This window comes from Spermophilus citellus (genome assembly GCF_964194105.1).
Source record: "Spermophilus citellus genome assembly, chromosome: 8".
In the NCBI taxonomy this organism is placed as follows: domain Eukaryota; kingdom Metazoa; phylum Chordata; class Mammalia; order Rodentia; family Sciuridae; genus Spermophilus; species Spermophilus citellus.
The window spans coordinates 48244281-48268001 of NC_138189.1; the positions used below are offsets into that span (position 1 = coordinate 48244281).

General features: G+C 34.0%; 1 protein-coding gene across 2 annotated transcripts in view; it reads left to right on the forward strand.

Annotated features, from left to right (window-relative positions):
- ADGRL3 (adhesion G protein-coupled receptor L3) overlaps positions 1-23721 on the forward strand; it is a 788620-nt gene that overhangs the window by 638867 nt on the left and 126032 nt on the right. For both annotated transcript variants that reach the window (XM_081302961.1, XM_081302962.1), the window contains 2 exons: positions 6734-6919; positions 9814-9852. In XM_081302961.1, the coding sequence (XP_081159087.1) occupies positions 6734-6919; positions 9814-9852 (225 nt within the window). The remainder of the gene's footprint in view (positions 1-6733; positions 6920-9813; positions 9853-23721) is intronic.

Below are 23721 nucleotides of genomic sequence, written 5' to 3' on the forward strand. Positions count from 1 at the left end.
TCATGGTGGAAGAGTGTAGTAGAGTAAGACAGCTCAGGTCATGGTACCAGGAAGCAGAAAGACAGACACTGCAGAAGAGGACAAAAATATCTATTCTGAAGGCACACCCTTAACAAAGTACCTCCTTCAGCCACAACCTACCTGTTTACAGTTACCACCCAGTTAATTCACTGATTAGATTAGGGCTATCCTAAGCCAATCATTTCACCTCTACACTGTCTTGCATTGTCTCACATATGAGCTTAGGGAAGACATCCAACATCTAAACCATAGTAGGTATTCCAAGACATTAGACTTTTTAAACCCATCTTTACTTATAAGATAGAAACATTTTGTTTATATATTCAACTCTGATTTATATTAAAATAGGTAGATTTGTCAAATAAGTGGTAGCTACATAGCCATGTACTTAATATTATGAGTAATATTTTCAGAAATCATTTTTGCTTCTGATGATTTTATAAGTTTCATAAAATCTCAAAGCTAATTTTAAAAGAAATTGTTTTTATTTATAGCAAAATTTAAAATGTGCTTAGTATCTGTTTCTGTCATTATTTATGTCCTTAACTAAAGCTGCAGGGTTTCCCTTTCTGTTCAAGTCCTAGATATAATTCTACCATAGCAGTAGAGGTTATTAATTTACTAATCCACAGAAAATTTGTAAGTTTCTCAGTATGTGTTCTTATTCTGAATAAATCATTTTAGTAAAATTTAATGGATGATAATATTGAAGATAGATATTTTAATGAAGTCTGTAAGTTAGAAATGACAATATTTTAATCCTGCCCCTGGACATAGAAGACTTGAGGCAGATTGAAGATACATGAATATATTTTTGTTAGGAAATAAGATCATTGTAGTAGATGATAACTAGAAGGAGAGAAATAAATAGGGTGATCAGAAAGAGAGGCTTCAGATGTCACTGGAGACAGTGTGGGTGGTGAAGGGTATTTAGGAGAGATAGTCATGAACTGTCCTCGAACTATAGCAGCTGAGGGAGAACTCCATAAAGGCCGCCATCAAGTATAGAGACTCTGAGGACAGTGCTGAGTGTCTCCTTTTGCTTTCTCTTCTCCCCCAACATCCAACAGACGGGAGGCCTATCATATGTCTCTTTCCTGAGTCAGGCCCCTCCCAGGTTTTTGTTTGTTTGTTTGTTTGTTTGTTTGTTCTTGGTACTGGGTACTGAATGAAGGACTCATCTACATTGCTGAGGCTGGCCTTGGACTGGCAATCCTTCTATCTCAGCCTGGAGTAAATGGAGTGACAGGGGCATGCCACCCCTGGCCACTGCTTTTCACTATGCTAATAGCAACTTCTACTCACTTCAAATTTCCTTTCATTCACTCCTGAGTGCTTGAATTCAAACTAAATAGACAATTTCGTTTTAAACTCTTTAGTACCTTCTGGTTGTTCTTAGCACAATTCCTGATGTCTTCACATGACTTCCAAATGGTGTCTACTTACAGATAATCTACTCCCTAAAAGTGCCTCTCTCTACCTGGAAAATTCTAGCAACTTGCCAACCCACTGCCTTCTTTTCTATTCTCTTTCAAATTGAAAGTTCTTCCTCAGATAAGCCTTTCCTAACTAATTGTCTAACTTTATATGTCAGGTTAAAGTGCCTGTAAAATATTCTATCACACTGGGATTCTGTATTGGACTCAACAAATTAACATTAAATAATTGTACAGTTAAATTTTTGTACAGTAATTCCATTACTGGCATGAAAGGTCTGTTTTCTTTCTCTTTTCTTTTGTGTGTGTGTGTTTGTTGGGGGGTACTGGGGATTGAACCTAAGAGAACTCTACCATTGAGGTACATCTCCAGCCCTTCTCTTATTATTTTAAGACAGGGTCTCACTAAGTTGGTGATGCTGGCCTTGAACTTGCAATTCTCCTACCTAAGCCTCCAGAGTCTCTAGGATTGTCTGCATGCACCATTGCTCCTGGAAGGTCCTTTTATTAAAAACTGTTATATTCACCTCACCAAGGTGCCCTCAGACCTTAGCACAGAGCTATAGAAATTAGAATGTTGGTTATAAAACAAGTGAACATATAGACTAAATGAGCAGTTGTTGAAATTATAGAAAGACATAAACACAGATATATATATATATATATATATATATATATATATATATATGCTATTTTTTTAGAAAACTAGTTGTAACAAGTATTTAGTATATAACACACAAGTTTATGCTATGCAGGTATCAATGTTGGAGTCTGATGATAGAAAAATGCTTTTTTTTTTTCTTTGTGTATTTGCTCTGACTTCCCAGTCCATGGCTATTTCTAGGCTTGACTTTGCTCACCATCTTCTTGGCTTAGAATGCCCTGTCTCCCCAAGAGCCACACCAGTGCCCCATCTCACTTAGTGACCCTCAATTATCATTTAAGGCTTCACTTAATTGTCTCTTGTGGTCCTCACTCTGCTTTCCAAGGATTTCTTTCCCCTGTTCTGTGTTCTTATAATACCTCATAATGTTTATGTCATTGCTGCTGCACTGTTGAATTAATATTATTTTCTTCTATGTAACCACCTTTCCTATCCCAGTTGGTGGAATGTAAGCTTCCTGAGGGCCAGGGAAGTATACTCATCTTTACTTCCTCAGGAAATAATAAGTGTTCAAGTAATTATTAAAAGAATGGAAACATTTTATTATTATTTCTCTAATTTTAAAGTGAAGAAAAAGTAAAAAAGAATTTCTATTTTACTTTAAAAATTTACTTTTCATGGTTTTTTATACATATTTTTGTAATGTATTTATACTTCAGTTTTCTTCTCACAACTTTCTTGGTGTTGAACATTGAGTTTCAGACTATTTAAAAGCTAAATTGTTATTGACACATACATAAGGAGACAAACAAATAAAATTGTTTTGTTGGAAACAAATACATTTTGACTTAGTCATCTACATTTTCAATTTTTCAATATTGTACGTAGAAAAAGTTTAAGTTTTATGTAAGAGAATACCATAGGCCTTCTTTCCAACTTATTATTTCCCACACCTTTATTATAATAATGTTGAAGAGTATGCTTGTAAAACTATTAGGAAAAAAAGCAATGGAATTATGAAAATATCAATGCTCTTTATCTCTTATTTATCCTTTGATAAATCATCACGCTTTTCATAATGATCACTGATAGATGTAATGAAAGTCAATACAAGCATCCTTAGATCTGAAGATATTATGTTAATAAATAAAATACCTTGCCTAGTTTACTAGATTTCAAACTTTTTTCATTATTGTACAATTATTTGAATCAAAAGATCCCATAGTTCGTCTCTCCTGATGTTTCCCTGATATAAAAGGTTTCATTGATAACAAAGAAATGGAGGGGAAAATGTAAAATAACAAAAACATAAGTATACAATGACAAAATAAAAGAGTAGTAATTCTGCAAATATAATCCTTATTATAAGAGTAGAATCTGTAGTAAACTACAACAAATGTAAGACTGTGAATGGTGCATTAATTACAAGAATGTCTCTTTGGAAAATTATAATAATTTCAACTATCTTGATAAAAAAAAAAAACAGTAGTAGTTTTGCAAAGTTACCCACTGGTTGAATCAAGTGTTCACACTATTGACAGTACTGAAGTTAAACATTTAGAATGTACCAGTTTATCAAGCATGAGCTCTACCACTGAGCTGCATCCCCAACATATTGAACTTTAGAATTTGTTTATGGACTCTCCAAATTACCAGTAATCCTAAATTTTATGTAAAAATTTAAATATATGTATAATAATCACATTTATGTCCCTTCGTGATCCCCTAAAGTACTTTCATGAGGGTAACATCAAGTGCTACTTTGATCTACACTAAATTTGTGTCATACTTATGCTTGAACCCTATAACGTTGTCTATTTGGTCTTAGCAGGTACTTTAGCTAAGAAGATTCTAAAGAATCTTACAAATTGCTTTAACTCAGTGAAGTTATTTTTAAAGATTTCTACAACATACTGATTAAGTATATAATAACACTTTAATATATTCTTACATCATATATTTTGATGATTTTTAAATGGTCATATAGAATTTCTCTTGTTTCTCACATTTTAGGTACCATTCTATACATATTAAATTATTTTATATATTTCTTATTGGGCATAAGTAGTATGTTGTAATAAAACTTCTTAAATAATGAAGATTGATGTTAACAGTATCAATGATTTCCTTCATACTTTTAAACTATTGCAGATTTATATAATCATAAGCCATTCATACAAACTAACATTTCTTTTTGTACAACTATAGGATTCTTTTTGCTTTAATTTTTCTATCCTTTTTTTCTCATATTTTTTATTGGTGCATTACAGCTGGTCATAATGATGGGATTTGTTGTTACATTTTTGTACATGCACACAATATAATAATGTAACTTGGCCAATATCACTCCCCAGTGCTGTGCCCTTCCTTCCTCACCTCATACCCCTTGAACCCTTTCCTCTACGGTTCTCCCTATGATTTATTATGAGATCTGCCCTGTCTGGTTTTTTAGGGATATTGAAGATTGGATGCAGAGCCTTATACAGCTAAGCACACACTTTTCCCCTGAACTATATCCCCAGTCCTCTCTGGGATCATTTCTTATGTCTGATAAGAAAGAGAAATTTGAGAGTTATAGAGTGTTCACATGTCAAAATTTCAGACACTGGTATTCAATATATAATCTCAGTGGTAGTAGTTTATAGGGTGATAATCATTTTTATAGCCTTGCTATTAAACATCACTTTTCCATTAGGTATTTTCAATATGTTCAAGATGTGATTGTACATAATTTATGTAACTACTTTAATTTATCTACTTATTCATTTGTAACATTCACTCCTGATATAAATACTAACTAACCTGGAGGTTTTCACTTAGCGAAGGGAAAACATACTTGGCTAAGAGTTTTAGTTGTGCTTTGAGCTCTCCATTCCATTGACTCTTTTTTTTTTTTTTTTTCCTGAGGGGGTGGGTACCAGGGATTGAACTAAGGGGCACTCAACCATTGAGCCACATCCCCAGCCCTATTTTGTATTTCATTCAGAGACAAGGTGTCACTGAGTTACTTAGTGCCTCACTTTTGCTGAGGCTGGCTTTGAATTCATAATCCTCCTGCCTCGGACTCCAGAGCCACTGGGATTATAGGTATGCACCACCATGCTGGGCTCCATGTACTATTAAGAGGGAGTTTACAAAGTGAAGATATTCCTATTTGTGATCATGTGCTTTATACTGATTTACCATTAAAAGAAGAAAAAAAACACTTCTTAAATAATAATACTATTATTTATTTGAAAATAATGAGGCAGGTTAAAGTTTGGGTGGACATCTATAGAACGTCTCTGAAAAGTGGGCCTGTATACAAACAGTCATTATTTTTACATTGAGCACTTGCATATCTAATGTGCAAATAAGTTACAATCCTGTTTTAGCTTGTTAATTTAAAAAGTTAAAGATTGAGCTAGGCTTGTGGCTCAGTGGTAGAGTGGTTGCCTAGCTTACATGAGGCACTGAGTTCTAGCCTCAGCTCCACAAAAAAATTTAGAAAAATAAAGGTGTTATGTCCACCTACAACTAATAAATATATATTAAAAAATTATAAAAGATCATAACCTGGGGGCTGGGGATATAGCTCAGTCGGTAGAGTGCTTGGCATACATACACAAGGTCCTGGGTTCAACCCCTAGCACAAAAAAAAAAAAAAAAAAAAAAAAAAAAAGATTATAACCTGGAAAGTTATGCCTATTTGTCTTTTAAAAATATTTCCCAAACCTTTCTTACAAATTGGTGTATATTCCTATCTTCTTATTACCTAGGGCTATCAAATTTGTCCAAATGATCATAGGGCATTAGTCTTTATATCTTTTAACATCTTCAAAGTATTAACAATTTGATACATTCTTATACAATGTATTCGGAAAATCAGCATGTACTTTCAGAAAAGGAAAACACTAGAAACTAAACAGTAATTTGCTATCCTGTGAATGGGAAGGAAAAATTCTTATTATGTATTTAGTGGGAAGATGAAGATAACTTTGAGAGCTGGGGTTTTGACTCAGTGGTAGAGTGCTCCCCTAGCACAGGCGAGGCCCTGGGTTCTATCCTCAACACCACAAAACAAACAAACAAACAAATAAACAAATAAATAAATAAATAAAAGATATTGTGTCCAACTACAACTAAAAAGTAAATATTTTTTAAAAATCACTTTGAAAGTAGGAGTTGTATTTGGGATAAAATTTTTATAAAGCTTTAGCAACTTTAAATATTCACTTAGTTCACTTTGAATTCACTAATATTTAGTAAATTTATTTACTAGTCACTTAGTTTACTATGTGCTAAACTAGGCACTTGCCTATGAGAACTTTAGAGTATGATTTCAGACTCATAATAAACACTCTTCAAATTCCTATTTAGAAACTTACAGAAAAATATAATAGGGCAAAGCTTAGACTTAACCAGTCAAATGAATCAGTAGATCAGAAGGGTGACAATTTTTACAAGTATATTTCTTTAGAGATAACTTCTTAGGGTCATGAATTTAAGTCAATTTCTGAAGAAAGGATGAATTAATAGGAAAAATTGGGGAGTTGCAATCAGGTGCAGATGGAGTATATTAATTGCTTCTTGCTTCAGTGTTTCAAACTTACATGTAAATACATCTGTCAGAAGAGACCACTAAAAATGTTTAGGTAAGATCTCTTTCCTTTTTACTGTTTCAAAATTACAGTTGAAATCTGGAGAGACAGCTGCCAATATAGCTAGAGAGCTAGCTGAACAGACCAGGAATCACCTGAATGCTGGGGACATCACCTACTCAGTCCGGGCCATGGACCAGCTGGTAGGCCTCCTTGATGTCCAGCTCAGGAACTTGACGCCAGGTGGAAAGGACAGTGCTGCCCGCAGTTTGAACAAGGTAAGGATATCAGCTATTCAACTTTTAAAATTGTAGTAAAATCAGTAAGACTTCCTTTCTTAACTTTTCTTTCTTCTGTAGAGCCAGATAATGCTAAAGAGAATCAATAACTATATTCAAATGACTTCACTATTTTAATAATGACACTATTTGGGTTTTAATTTAAAGAAACAATAAATGATAATCCCTCTGCATATATTTTGAATTTACTTTTTCCATAGTAATTGCTCTGCTTTGCACACTAAATTCTGGCAAGATTACTATGGATAAATGCAATTTATTTCTTCTCTTTTTGTCTTCAAACTTTCATATTAAAAATTGACAATAAAATAAGTGTCTAAACAATAAGTAGAAATTTAGAAAATAACAATGAGAGCATACTGATAATCCATATAGCTGTTTTAAAATGAGGTAATTTTACCTAATTAATATTAATTTTAAAAATAGGTGGCAAATAATTAAGTGGTAATTTTTACTTTATTTTGATTTTCATATTACTTGGATTGTGCATCACTGTCATTAAAAATTTTAAAGTACATTTCAGCAAATTTGTTTGAATTGTAATTAATGAAAAATAATTACATCTTAAATTTAAGGAAAATATACTTTATAAATTTTATTAGTATTTATATAAAGCATTTTGTTTATGATATCAAGAATATTATTGATTTACATAACAAAATATCACATGGTAAAATAACTTCCTGATGAAAAAAATATTAGAATTGCCACCATCAAATGACAATGTTTCTTGAATGGCATTTGTGTAGTAGAGATTATTAATGATTGAATTTAGGACCTTGAGTATTAAGATATTTTCTTTCTACTTAAAGGTAAGAATTGGACTGTAAGAGACTAATTTTCCTCTGTGATATTCACTACAAGGACATTCCCCTTTAGATTGAAAAATGATTTTGTAGAGTTGTATTTTAATGCGTTTTAGTTCTTTTCATTATTTTAGTCTTACTGGGTTAAGACTGTTACTCAAGAAGATGGAAGAAATTTTTAGAATAATGATTGTTCAACATAGAAAAACCAGACACTTTACCTGGGAAATGGTTTGTCCTGCATTTTTATCTTCAGAAAACGGTGCAATTTTATCTATTAGATATAAATTATTTAAGTTTTTTTTTCACAAAGGAGTCATTTTTTTCTCACATATATCCTGATGGAATCACAACCAGATCCCTGATAGAATAATCCACAGCTGCCTATATAATCTGAGTATGCTGTGTTTTAACGTGTTATTACCCAGGCTGACTGATGCTATTAATGAATATTGCTGCCAGCTATTGTTATCATAATGCACTGGAAGTAGTGATTTCTATTAATGTTACTGGTCCATAACATGACTTGTTATAGTGATACTTTGTATCTTTATTTAAAAATGGTGTTGGTGTCTGAGGATATCACGTACAGCTGGCAATTAATGTCACATTCTAACTGGCTACAGCTAATCAGCTTGCCTCTTCTGAATATCAAATAACTACATAATGGGCAAATTTCCATTTGTGAGGCTTTTTAATGCTCTCTTTGTTTCCCATTTGGCACTTTTCAATTGTTTATATAATGTGGTTTGTCATATGTTAATTTGCATGAAGGGGTAAGGAGATGGGAGGGCAAAGGTTATTCACGTGCTTGCTGGCTTGCTCTCATTTCCTGTGGTTCCCACTTTCCCTGAAGCAGTTATAACCCATCAGTTTTGCAAAGTCAACTTGGTACAAATCAATTGTGCTCCACATTGAAATTCTGGAGGGTCCAGAGTCCTGCAAAACCGCGATTCGAGTCAGTGATCCAGATGACAGCATTGGCAATTTACTTGCACTTATTCCTCATTAAATCTTTAGAGGAGCAAGTTCCATGCTCCTTGAAGAATGCATGAATTAGAGTGGGGAAAGTATTAGCTACACAAAAAGCCATCACAGTAACTGCTTCTCAAACCTGGGTCATTTCCTTTTTCAATAATCAAGGATACTGAAGAGGGAAGAGAAACAGTAGGAAAGATGGGGAAAACCCACAGTCTAATTTAATAAAATTCTGGGTCTATTATAAACAGGGTGAATAAATCATTATTGATTATTCATTTTAGCACCAGGAAAAAAAAAAAATGCTTTGGACTGATACAAGTTACTGTCAACTTTTGCCCGGAAAAACATAATTTTGTATTCAAACCAACAAAAGCAAACAACAGGGTTCTTTTCCCACCAAAGTTTCTAAAGTGTATAATTTTTTGGTCAAAATTGTCAAAAGACATTCTTCAAGAAATAAAATAAGTGACTAGTCAAAAGATTAATTATATTCTTTTTATCAAAAGTTATTTATCTCTTGGTATTTGTCCCTTAGAATTGAATAGTCATAATGAATAGGCATTTATATTTTGCCAGTAAACAGAATTTTTGTATGTATAAATGAACATCTAATAAGTTGTACATATTAACCATCTATTTTCTAAAAACCACAAATAATCTGCTATCTTTAAAAAAAGGGGGGATTCCAAACTTTTGACATAATTTACTTAACTTCTTATGTCTTAATTTTTGGCCCATGAACTAATAACTAACCCGATGTGAAATGGATTATTTCAAATAAATAAAGTATGTTATATTGGTTTTTACTAATTTCTACTAAACATATTCAGAAGTTTTCTTTCTATCATTAACAGCTTTATACCATTCAGTTCTCACTGGGGTTATTCTGAAAGGGTATTGGCTACTGTATTTCAAGCCGCTGGTTACATTTTGCTACTGCTTAGCTTTCATTTTCTTCTAGAAAGTAGTGGGGGGGGGGGAAATAAGGTGTTTTGTGTAGATGTGTTCTTTTATTTTTCTTGTTTTCTTCTGTCACTAACTTGTTTTTTCTATTCTGTGTTTAATCTGCTGTCTTAATGGATTCAGCTTCAGAAAAGAGAGCGCTCTTGCAGAGCCTATGTCCAGGTACTTTCTGCGTTTTTATAAATGTGTTAAGTTGTTGAATTGTCTCTGTTGGTGATGGCATGTATTGACATCTAATAGAAAAATAATAGCCTACCATATTGAACTAAAGGAATTTCAGGGAGGGTGTGAAGGGTGGGAATGGAAAGACAAAAGAAAGCATATGTGTTAAAAAGAAATCAGCAGTGCCAATGTTCTGTCAAAAAAGAGGAACACAGACTAAGAAGGAGGTTGCAACTTGAGGTGTGAACATACTGATCATCACTAAGAGGTGAGTTGGGTGCAATATACAGATCTCTAGTTTTGCATAGAGGTAGGTATGAAAACATTTCATTCATACATTGAGTACCAAGTCACTCAAAAATGATGCTGAAAGGCATATAAGACAAAAAAGAGTCCTACTTGAAATATTATACTTCTGTTCCAAAATGGAACTATTTATTGACTCAAGGCATGCTTGTGACTGTCTTACCCTATCATTACAAACATGTTAATTCCAATAAAAATGTAATTTTTATCCAGCTAATGTGTTTTAATTTGCTTCTGAGAAAACATTCCAATTATTTGTAGGTTTTATATAAAGAGAACAATTCCAAGAGCAAGCTTCCAGGTTTTTTGTTTTTGTTTTTTAAATAAAGAAATAGGGTAGGAAGTACTGAAGTATGGAACTGTGGGACCGTTAACTTGATTCTCTATGTACATATCAACAATGTGCATATATAAAGAATAGCCCTGAATGGTTAATAGTTGTAAGATTGACAGATTAAAGCTAAACCTTATCAAGTTTATCGACAACTGAATATAATATAGGGGTATTGACTTTGTTTAAAGCAAAACTCTAAAGATATTAGGTTGATGTAGATACTAAATTTCAATTTTTTTCATTTGCATATTTCCAATGATCTAAATAGCTCCATATACTATCTTTTGGGGTAGTATAGAACTAATAATTGAATTTGTATTTAGGAAGTCAATTATTGATTATAAAACCATAGCAAAAAGAACTGGATGGCATTGGGGGAAAGTTTAGTTTGTAAAAAGCATAGTACCATAAACACTTTAATGAATGGAGCTATCTCTGTGTACTATCTATTATTATTTACTTAATTCCAGTTGGCAAATTATTTTTTTTACAGCTGCACCAGTTTTAAATTTAATACATGAAATCCATCATTTCTTCAAAAGTATTAGTGAACAAAATCAAAACAGTCCCTGTCCTAGGATGTAACTCTCCAGTAGAACATACTGGTTGATCATTGTTAGTGCATTAGCACTTCAGATCGCATAAAGTACTGTTGAGTGGATGAGACTTTCTTTAGCTATAGTTTAGTACTGATCACTTGGATTGGATTTGGTGTTTTCCATGTCTCTTCAGTAACACAAGAACCCATGACAAGTACACCCTGTAAGTCATTTAATTTGTAGAGGTCCAAACTCTTACAGCACCATTTGATTATATAGGAGACAAAAGTTGATTTTTTAAAAATATTTATTTTTTAGTTGTAGTTGGACACAATACCTTTATTTTATTTATTTATTTTTATGTGGTGCTGAGAATGGAACCCAGGGCCTCACATGTGCTAGGCAAGCACTCTACCACTGAGGCACAATCCCAGCCCAGATTTTTGTTGTTGTTGTTGTTTTTCTTTACCCATTCATCCCTAGTCTCATTGCTAGGGCCTCTCTACAAAAGATAGATAAACAAAGAAACATACAAATTTATAATTTTTACCTGACACAGGAGCCTTTGGTAGTGAAGACCTAAATAAGCAGGGAAACCTGTGGGTTTTTATTTTGTTGTTTGTTGCTGTTTTTTGTTTGTTTGTTTTGAAGTGCTGGGAATCCAGCACCCAGGGCCTCACACATTCTAGGCAAATAAGTGCTCTAGTGCTGAGCTGTTTCCCCCAGCCCTCCTGTGCATTTTTGTTTTGTTTTATTTTGGTTTTGGTTTTGTTTTGAATACTATGTTTGCTGGAGAGTAGACAGTCCTGGAGATGTCTGATTGGACAAAGGGAGTGTGAGCTAATGTCACTAAATTGAAGGGAACTCAGGCAAGGACCCCTTCTGCAGATTCTTCTGGCATCTCTGTTTTGAGCTCTTTTCTTGGGATATAGTGAGGGCAGCTCCCAAATGAAGATATTACGACCTGCTTCAGAGAAAGGTCAGAAAATTCTTTCTTAGTTTTATGAGCTGCTTCAGGGAAGGAGGTCGGGGGAAGGTGAAAGTAACCTTTCTACCTCTGCTCTCTTCTCAAATGCCAGGGTGCATTTGGGGGTAGCATATTCCTGAACCTCAATCAATTCTTACTACTTTTACTCTCAGGATTTTTTTTTCTTTTTAAGCAGAGTGAGCAATTAAAAAACAAACAAAACAACAACAACAACAAAATACACAGATTAAAAAAATAATAGTACTTTGTGTCTGTGGGTGAGTTTTACTCTGAATTTAAAGTCATTTAGAACAACAAGGACATTTTGTGAAAGTCCTTTAAAAAATAATTTGAACATCAAAGAGACTGAGAAGATGAAAATTTAAAATTGTAATTTGTATTTTACCTTATAAAATAATGAATCTTTGTTTATAAGAAGTTGTTAAGATTTGTTTTTCTAAGGATTTAGAAAAGAAAATGCTTTAGGAGATGTGTAAGCGTATGCGCATGCAAGTATGTGTATGTGTGTGTGTGTGTATGCTCAGTGTGAACAATAGGTAAAGAAATTATTCTTCAGAACTAGAAGCTGAATATCATTTTCGAGCAATATTAGGATTGTTTTTTATTGCAATCCATGCTATCCATTTAATGGGGCCTCTGGGATAATTAGCCTTTCGGTATTTAAATCTATGAAATGCATGGTCATTCAAACATGAATCTCTGATGGAAAATTAATAGCACAGTTTATTCAGTGGCTGATTTCCTGGAGTTATAATTGACTGGCTGTGAATAAATGTTTCAGCGATTGACTAAATATCTGATAAGACCAAATACAAACACAATATTGGTGAAGGGGAAACGCTGTGCTCAGTAACACACCAAACTATTTCTGATCTTTTTTATGTAGTCATCACTCCATGAAAATTTCACAGTGAAAAATACTTTAAACACTAATCTATCTGAATGGTAAAGACTAGTTTTATGTTTCCTATTGTTTTTATGTTCAGAGAGCATTTAGAGCTCTCTGTGAAACAGGTATTGGATACATCTGAAGGGCTTCAGGCATTAAATTTAAAATTATTAATCATCATGTGTTTCTTTTAAAAAAGTGGCCTTTCCAGTGCATAATCAGTGATTCATCTGAGATCAACTTTAACCATCTGTATCCATTTGGTTTTCAAGGATATAGTGGTTCAGTGTCTATTTTTATGAATCATCTACATTCATGTTTAGATCTTTTTTTTTTTTTTGCTTTCTACTTTTTGTTTGTTTCATATGCAAATAAAATCACAGTAAATTCTGAACTATCTACTATCAATTATGATAACTGATCTGTAGGTGAACAACTAAAAAGTGGTTGGTACGATTTTTAAAATTATATGGAATCAGTTAAGACTATCACATTTCCATTCCCAGAGTTCCAATTTAAAAAAATGTGTTAAATATATTTATTTTTCTTCATTTATTTGTAATTTATATTACATTGGATTCCTTGTTGAGTACTGAAACTTGGAAATCATTGTAACATAGTAAAGCATACCATCACTGGATCTTGGTCAAAATGCATGTATTTTAGAAGTTGTAAGTTTTATGCCAGAGACAAAGAGGGCTGTGTCAGCCATGAATATTGAACAACTACTATGATGGAGTGTTGCCAGAAAGGACCTTAGGGATGAAGATGAGTTGGCTGAGACTTGGAGAGGAGGAAATAACTGGCCCAAGAACCCATGACTGGCACTGATGACATTGTCAATGCTGCCCTGAATGCATTCCCAACTTCCTCAACACCAGGGTTAAGAATAAATACGATTTGTTATTACAAATAAGTGTATTTACTGGGCACTAATTATTTGGCCATCCAAATGTGCAGATCCATTGGAGAATGTTCTTATTTAATATTCATAACAACACTCTGGTATACATATTGTAATTCTTAACTTACAGAAGTGAAAATGGTGGCCCAGGGAGAACTAAATAACTTTCATAAGATCATACAATAATAGTTGAGGTGCCCTGCATTCAAAATAGTCCTGATTCCAAAGCTGATGCTCTCAACCACTGTGATACTTCTACAGCAGGGCTTGCCTCATTATTTGATAATAGGAGGCAAGATATATCATTTGTTTTATAAATTGATAGGGGTTTTTTTGGTGCTATATTTCAGAGATGACACGAAGAAAAACAATTATTTTTGTCTGCTTGAGACTAAGTGCCAATGGCTGTGTATAATTACTCTGTTCTGTTAAATTAAGGTCATATGCAAACATGATTTGCTTTCAGATTCTTTTAGAGGAGACTCTGATGAAAAAGTTATCATCTTGAGAATGAGAAGCAAATAGAAAGTATAATAACTCAGTGTCAAAGAAGGAATTATCAAATTGTTTCCCAAAGTGGCTGTAACATTTTACATTTCCACTAACAATGATATGCATGTTCCAGTTTCTCTACATCCTCACTAACACCTATGTTTTCTGTCTTTTTTAATACAGCCATTCTAGTATATGGGGACTGTAAAAGTTCTTAATTATGGTAATGGGTTGGTCATGGGTTGCAGGCTGGGGAAGATTTGAGAGTGTAAATGAACCAGTATAAAACCATAGGGTTCCAAAGAGACATCTGTGGTTTCGGTGAGAATCCAGGAGTAGAGTTAAACCTCAAACAGCTTAAGAACAACTGCTATCATGTTGTATAAATGTACAGGACTTTGCCGTTTTTTCTCCCCAACTTTAAATAGAATTGCCATCCTTTAATTAGCGATGTTTTATTAATAATGTTCACAAAGAACTATTAAAAATTACTGGTATTCATGTTTTATTGTTTCAAAATCAGGATTTTTTTTTTAGTTAAGAAACATATTTTTATTTTTTTCAGTAGTTTTGTTTTTCTTATGTCTTGTAAGTCTCAGAGGCAGAGTGTATCCCCTAGAGAGTCATGCTTGCTTAATGGGAAATAAAAATATATCTTGGTATTGATGTGAATCCTTTGAATCATTTTTTGGAATTTGCTAGGAACTGATCGGAAAAAAAAGGTACACAGTTGGGAATTAAAATAAATATTTGGTTTTCTTTCATTCTTTATTTTTGATAGACAAATGACATTTGTGCCTTTTAGAGTTTATAAAGTACTATAAACAGCCCTGTTATTTCAATTTAAAACTATAATTTGATTTTGTCATTTTACTCATTTATTTTATTTGTTTAACCTTAATAATCTACTAGAAATTTCTATACCAGGTACTAGCAGTGCAAACCAATCTCTATCTTGGAACATAAAACCACCACACAGTAATCACCAACAAAAACATTCAGAATTATTAGTTGAACATTGTACCTAACAGGCAGTAATCCCAGCTTTCTCATCTATGGTGAAATTCTGGTGATGGAATATAACAGTGTGCTAACTATGTGAAATATATGATATGTCACATGATGATAAACACTAAGGTGAAAAAGAAAGCAAGAAAACAAGAAATTAATTACTGAGGCAGTATTTAAACAAAACTATGGGAAGTAAAGGAATTAACCATGTAGATAACCATAGAGAGCATAGTAGAGAGAAAAGAAAGTTCCTGGAATGGAAAGATGCCTCTTGGAGATTAAGGAGGTCTTTCAAAGTGAAGGAAAGGAGGGTAATAGGAAATAATGCTGCTGTGTAGCAAGGCCCAGATTCTGAGAGCTATTGTAAGGACTTCAGCTTTTATCCCAGGAGACCCAGTAAATCATTGCTGGTTACTGAGCATAGGGATGGCATGACCTGATGTGTTTGAAAAAGTACAATATATATTCTATAGCAGCACAGATAAGACTGAAGCTGGGTGACCAATAGGGCAATGATGCCACTATTTAGCATATTTGTGTTTCATACTGAGATAACAATTCAGGTTCAGGATTTTTTTTTTAAAGTGAAACAAAGAGGATTTGTAAGAGATTATATGTGAGAAATCAGAGAAAAAGAACTGTAATAAAATAAAACTTTTAGTCCTTCCAGTTGGAAGGATGATGTTATTATTTATTGAGATAACTATTCATGACCAATATGAGAGGGATAAGAAAAGAACTTCAGCTGGGGATGGTGGCACATGCCTGTAATCTTATCTACTGCAGAGACTGAGGCAGGAGGCTTGCCAATTGGAGGCAGCCTGGGCAACTTAGCAAGACCCTGTCTCACTTGAAAAAACAAACAAACAAACAAACAAACAAACAAACAAAAAACTATGGCTCTAGGTCAGTGGTAGAGTGCCCCTGGGTTCATACACACAGAAAGAAAGAAAGAGAGAGAGAGAGGGAGGGAGGGAGGGAGGGAAGGAAGAACTTCACTATGGGAATTGTTAAGTTTGGGATGCATATAGATGTTCATTTAGATATTACAGTTAAATATACAAGCTTGAAGTTCAGTTGATATGTCAGCCTATAAATAATCCTTTGGTACTGTTGAGCTTAGAGTGACATTTAAAGCCACTGTGCTAGAGGAATTCATCCAGGGAATGAGTGTAGAAAGAAAATGATTGAGTTCTGAGCACCAGCATAATGTACTATTAAGAGGTCTGGGAGAGAAGAAAAGAAGCCAGCAAGAGAGACTGAAGAGCATTCTTCAAGGAAGGGAAGGAGCAGGAGGTTATGGGATCCTGGTGTCTCCTGAAGTTCCTATTTTAAGAAGGAAGTGCTGCTAAGTGCTGCTAAATTTACTCTGAAATGCTGATGTAGCTTTTCAAAGATGAAGGAAATGTCAACTTTTTGTTAATATTTAAAAATCTACTATATTATCATGCATAATATCTAAATATTTTTGCTCATACCTTTCATTTTTTGTGTGTCATTGGTGCAGACTTTCTGTGAACTAACTTTGCTACTTACACCTTTGACAAAGTGCAAATTGAATTATGCCAGTTTTACTTGTGTGCCTTTGGTGCCCAAGACAAGAAGGATTCTAAGCTCGTTTATACTGCTAGGAAGAAATTAATGAGTATTTTCAAGTTCCTTGTTTGGTCACTTAATTGGCTGTGTGACAAAGCACTCCATGGTGCATGTCAAACAACTTTGGTAGTCCTCTAATGATTTGTGCTTTGCTTGACTTGTGATACAATTCTGTGTGGCCTGTCAGGCTGGAGATCCTTGTTAAAGTGGCTAGAATAAATTGGCTAGCAGTGTGCATACAATGTAGTATATTAACTACAGCAACAGGGAGTACTTTTAGCAGCTCTTTCAAGAGATTTCGATGTTTGCCCATAAGCATCAAAGCCAACCAAAACTTTCATTTAATATAATTAAAAGGACATCTGAAAGTAGTTTGAATCACAGTGGGTTCTTGTGGTTTGGTAACCCTTTGTTAAAACCCTGTGAACTTAATATATTTCACAGCTTGATAAATCTGTACTTGATTTGTGTCAGTAAGAGAGAAAATGTAAATCTGCACCCTGCATGTTTCTGGGGACCTTAACCTATTGTTAAAAGACATTGAGATCAAAGAAAGTAACTTCCATCTACAAAACTAGAGTAGATTTCTTTATATAAAGAGTGGTTATAAGAATCACTTCCTATAAGTTGTAGTCATTAACTTCTGCTAAAAAGCAATTGTTGAATCAAAAGACAGTAAAATTATATGTAATGAGAGAAGAATAAAGCATACAGTTATTATTTAAAAGCTTGAAGAGGTCAATTCATAAATCCAAAAGACCTCCAAAGGACAATGACAGGTGACAGGTGATGGAAACCCTGCTCTGACGTAGAAAGAACATCATCCTGGGAATCTCTGAAAATTCCCCTGGTGAATGTGTCAGGTCAGGCAGAGATGGCTACTTTACTCATTTCTGCCTCTTCCATTTCACATATTTTTCTATAAATAAGCAAAAGATCCAGCTGCTTTTTGTATAGACATGGTTTATGAATGCTTCATAAAGTAATTCTGATCGTGATGGGGGGAGCACTATTTTGTTTCTAAATAAAATATTTCCATCTAAAACAAAAACATGTTCGCTCTTTTCAACAGCTCATATTCTCTTTCCTCATTTATATTTCCAGATCACAACTCAAGTCCTTACTTAAATGTAAGGCCATTTATTTAAAGTCCATTCTATGCATCATTGCTTTCTGAACATATAGTTTACCTTCAGAAGAACTTAAATGCATAAAATATAACTAGATATGATTTCTGTGCAAATGTAAGAGAATATGCATCAATTTACTTTACCATTTCTTTAATAGCTTTATGATCACATAGCTAACCAGAAGGAAAAAGATTAAAAGATAGCATTACAGATTTAAGATCCTACTTTCTGAAACTATCATTAGCTTTTCTGGTGCAGGTCAGAAAAGAAATGGAAGTTTTAAATTGTAATTTGCAAGAAAATAGTTGCACGATGGCTTGGAACCAAACAAATGATTTTTTAGAATTGCTCTCAATAGTTATAATTTTTATATTTCCCTTTATCTAATGTGTAAATTTTGTTCAGAAAGGAGTAACAGAAATTTAAGGATGGTTTTCAAACAAACTGGAGACAGTTTTCACAAATTTAAAAAAAATGCAGATGAAGCAATCCAGTATTAGCTTGAAAACTATGAAATTATTAGAGTCAAGGCTTCCACTGTGTTATGCTCCATTATCGTTAGCACATGGGCTTCAGGTCTCTGGTGAGAAGATGGCTACTTAGGTTCCAGTCATCATATCAGGTTAATCTTTCAATAGGAAGATGGAAAAAGACAAGTAACTAAAGGATTTGGTCACAGTTTTTGTTTGTTTGTTTGTTTTTTGTTTTTGTTTTGTTTCGTTTTGTTGTCTTTTGGTACTGGGAAAATTGAACCCAGGGATGCATTGCCACCAAGCTACATCTGAAGCCTTTTTTATTTTTCATTTTGAGATAGATTCTTGCTAACTTGCTGAGATTGGCCTTGAACTTTAAAATCTCCTGCCTCAGGCTCCCAAATTGCTGAGATTACAGGCATGTGTCACTGCATCTGGCTTTTAAGTAATTTTCAAATAGCTGATATTTTAAGCACATGATTTAAAATTCAAAAGATAGAATAATAAATATGTCTTCCTCCCAAAAGAACCTCTGCATTGTCAACTCCAAGGCACACCAACCAGCATTGTTGTGAAAGTGCTGATCCCTTGGAGTTGTTTTGTTCAACCCTGCCTCCTGCCTCTCTCCTTCAGTCATTCAACTCCTCAGTTATTCAACTCTCTTTTGACAAAGCAAAAAAAGTGTCAGCCTTTTAAATATCCTACCAGAGAATAATATTTTCCTTACCTCAATGGTTTATATGGGTTTCTTATATATCTTCTTGTACAATTAGAAAACAGAGTGGTTTGCTTTGCCTGGATTAAAAACTTTGGGGGTAAATGTGAAAGACCCAAAGATCAGGATAGCAGTCCTCCATGGAAAACAATAGGTGCATTGAAATGATCACAAGGTAGATTTGGGTTGTGGTTTATACTGCAAGACAAATTAATGCTGATGAAACTGATAAATAAACTACCACAACAAATAATATGGTACTCTTGAGCCACATAAAGTGTCAGGTAGATCTTGTATTAACTTAGAAATATGGCTAGAATATATATACTTTCAACTAAAAGTATAAAAGCAAACAAATCAGATAAAAACATTATTATAGCTATCACATTTACTAGTGTATATGTATACATATTTAAAAGTCTGGAGGGATTCATTAAGTAGTCAAAACTGATTCTTTTTGTTTGGGGTTGTGGTGTTCTGTACATAGATTTTTTAAAGTTTTAATTTATATACTTTTGTGTTTTTAAGTGTTTGCAAGCATGTCCTTTGTTGAAAAGTAATATACATTAAAAAAAAAAACAGTTTAAGCTTTGTAGAAAGATTGAGAGTGTGAATGATGTTGCTCAGTGGTAGGGTGCTTGTCTGGAATTCAGGAGGCTCTGGTTTCAACCCCCAGCTCTGCTAAAAAAAGACAAAGGGAACAAAATAAGAAAAATTGATCAGGTAGTACAGAGACTTCCATATAACTCCCCACACATATGCACATATAGTTTCTTCTATTCTTAACATCCAGCATTAGTATAGTACATTGTTTATAGTTAGTGAACCAACATTGCTATATTAACATATAAATCTCATAGTTCTATCAAATTTTCATAATTTTTACCTATGTCGAAATCTGGCTATTATATTACATTTAGGGCTGTAACAATCAGACTTTTCTATCATGAGTTCTTTTAAACCTGGAGAAAAATCAATTTTCTTTAAAAGATAATAAGCAAATAAAGTTTAAGAAAAACTTAGATTTCTTCATTCACTTTATCAGGCAATATTTGCTGAGCTCCTATCTTTTAGGTAATGATTCAGTGGAGGGATCCAGGAGTAAAAATAAGATTTCTGCTATTAGGGCAATTCCTTTCCTTACTCAGCAGGCTCATTCATGATTGGAAAAGAAAATAATCAACCAGGCAATGGAAGTAATAAAAATAAAATGGCAGAGATACCGTGCAAATAATTTTTTTTTAAAGTCGTGATTAGAAGTAACTGTTAATTTACATAGTGTGGATCAGAGAAGACAGTGAAACTAAGTCCTAGCCCTCTGGGCTCAGCCTTGCTCCACCTAGACAAAGAGTATTCCAAATCACCCTGGGTAAAGGTGTTTGAGGGAACAGTTGTTGGAGAGTCTGGGAATAAAAGAAGATCAATATGTCTAAAGCAACGGGTTGAAGGAGAACATAGTAGTAGGAAGGCTAAGGAAAAGACTTAAGATTCTGAATGCCATTGAAATACTTTAAACAGGTCATAAAGCAGTGTTTTTGTAAGATGAGTTCGGATGTTAACTTCATTTTCTTCTGACATCCATTCTTACAGTTTCAGCTAGTACCTTTAGTCAATTCTCAAAAAAAATAGTTAATCAATTATTTTATACACTTCCAGATTATTTCATTAATCCATTCCATCCACTACTGAGTCATGTTTTAAAAAGGCAAATCTGACCATTAGTTTTCACTACTCAAAGACTGTTTTGCATTTTCAGAAAAAAAAAAAAAAAAAAGTCCATGTTTTGCACTATAATGTTGAGTGCCTGACTTCTCTGGCTAATCCCTCACACCTTTAACAGTAAATCCTTTCCTTCATCCTTGGATCCTACACTGATAACCACAGGGGCACTTGCAGATCAGGCCTCTGTGTCTTTGTAGTCACAGTATTTTTTTGCTTGGGTTAATTCTACATTCCCTTTTCTTTCTCCTTCCCTTCATTGCAGTAACCTTGTCTTATCTGTCAACACCCACTTCACATGTCAATTACTCTAAGGAAGCATTCTTTGTCCCACTCTGTCTGGTTGAATGCCCTCTTATGTGAACTTATAACACTCTCAGTTTCCTTCTGTGGCAGCAATTATCGAGCTGTATTTTAATGTCTCTTTCTTCTTCTATCACTGAGCTCCTTGGAAGGAAATATTGCCACTTTTATTTGTGTGTCCTCAGGACCTTTTAAATTGTACTTAGCGTACATTAAATGATCTTACCAGGTCAGTTGAAGCTCCTTCCCATTTTTGCAGTCCACACTGCAGCAGAAATCTTGACACCGGACATTATCTCTCCTTTCATTCTCCCTTAAATTCACCTTATTGGGCCTTTGCCCTCACCACTGAAAGGATACTTGTTGAGATTATTAATGATTTGAAACTGCTAAACCAATGGACAGTGGTCAAATTATGTTACTGGACCAATCAGAAACATTGAACACAGCTGATCACTTCTTCTTCCTTGATAGACTCTCCTGAACATAACTCACTTGATTTTTCCTCTCACTGAATCAGCACTTATTTCAAGTCTCCCTTGCAGGTTACTCCTTTTCTCTCCAAACCATTAAGCTTGCAAGGTCGCCTAGCACAAAGTTTAGTCCACTACTCTGTACTATCATTACTTGGGTGATCTCCTTGATTTAAATAAGTACCTCCTGTATGCCTGTGGTTCACAAATGTTGACTCCTGCAAGACCGCTCTCTTGAAGCCTAAAATTAATTTTTCAGCCAACTTCTCAACATTTTATTTGTCATTCAACAGACACCTCAAATTTTCCGTGTCTGTACTGAATTCTTGATCTTCACCATCTCAGTGGATGTGGCTAAGCCCTACTTCTACTTTTTTCTTTTACCTTATTCCCAAAACATATGCCTTTTGAAGGTTTGTGTGTTCCCCCTCGAGGACTTTCATTCACCTTATTCCTTCTGATTGGAATGGTTTTCCTCCAGATATCTACAAGGATAATTCACTCAACTCCTTTGTCTGTTGAATTGTTACCTTTTCAATGAGGTAGATCATACTGTTGAAAATCACTAACCACCCTCTACCCCAACATGCCCCTGATTCTAGATCCCCTCATCCAGTCTGTTTTCATTTTAATTTACATGACATTTTGCATCTTCTAACCTTATGTACTCTATTTGTTTCCCTTGCCAGAATATTCAGTTCTAGGATGCTTTTTTCCCCTTCTCTGGATTACTTAGGATATATCCCAAGCCTATAGAAGAGTGTGGTCACCTATTAAATGCTCCAGAAATGTTTGTTGAATGGATAAATGTCCTGCTTTTAGTAAATGATACATGAAATGGAATGGTTTGTTCCTCTAAACAGTCTTTCTTTGGTTTTTCTTTTTATTTTACATTATTCTACCTTTAGGAAGGGTTGAGGTGAGGAGGGGAACTTAAGGTATTATGAGTTCAAGAAGTAGAACTTTGTGGATGCTTTTATGATTGTTATTATTTTATTATTGTTATTATTATTTGTTCTGTATGCTGAACCCAGGGCCTGGCATATGCTGAGCACATACTCTTTTAGTGAGCTGTACCCCAATCCCTAATTTTAAAACAGATGGAAAACTTTTCTTTGTCTTCTGTTTTACCATGTTAACTAGTGAAACCCTTTCATCTGCATTGTTCAATGTTCTTTCTTCACTTTTATCTCAGTTCTTAGTGGTTCTGTGCCATCAATTATTTTCCACCTATTAAATTTTTATGGATAATGTTAGATATACCAAAGATTTCCATAAGCCTATTTTAATTTATGATGCCTAAACCATGTCAAGAACAGACCTCTTGTGCAAGCTTCTGGCCTATCTCTACCTTTCTAATTGATGTCATTCAGATTCTTTGCATTCAAAATAAAGTGAACATGAGTTCCACATGTTCTGTCTTCTCCTAATACATACACATACACTAGCATTTTAAGAATAAAAAATTGTTCCTTTTCCTTTATGCCCATTTTAAATGAGTACTTCATCTTTGCCTACCAAACTTTCTGTGCATTGCAACAATCTTTATTTTTCTCACCAACTTTAATTAATCAGCAAATCATTTAAAATGTATTTGAAATTTTTGTTTTTCTTTATTGCTAGAGCCAGAATGCATGGATTTGAAACTTGATTCTACACCATGTTAACTAATTAGCTTTTTGCAACTTTTATAATGTATATTACTTCTCACTTTAAATTTTTCAGGGACATCTTCTTGTCTTTTTTAATTCCTTCAGATTCCCTATTCCCTTTTACCTCTATGATTATAAGTACATACTATGCCTCTTGACTCTGATCAGAATTGAATTTCAACTTGAACTTTGCATATTTAGGGATTCTTTCTCATACAGAACTTGTCCCTGGCTTTATTATTATAACCATGGTCATGTTGGGTTTAATTAATTACTTAATTATCTGGCCTCACTATATTACCACATTGAGGGAAGGGAGAACATCTCTGTCTACGTGCATTGAAC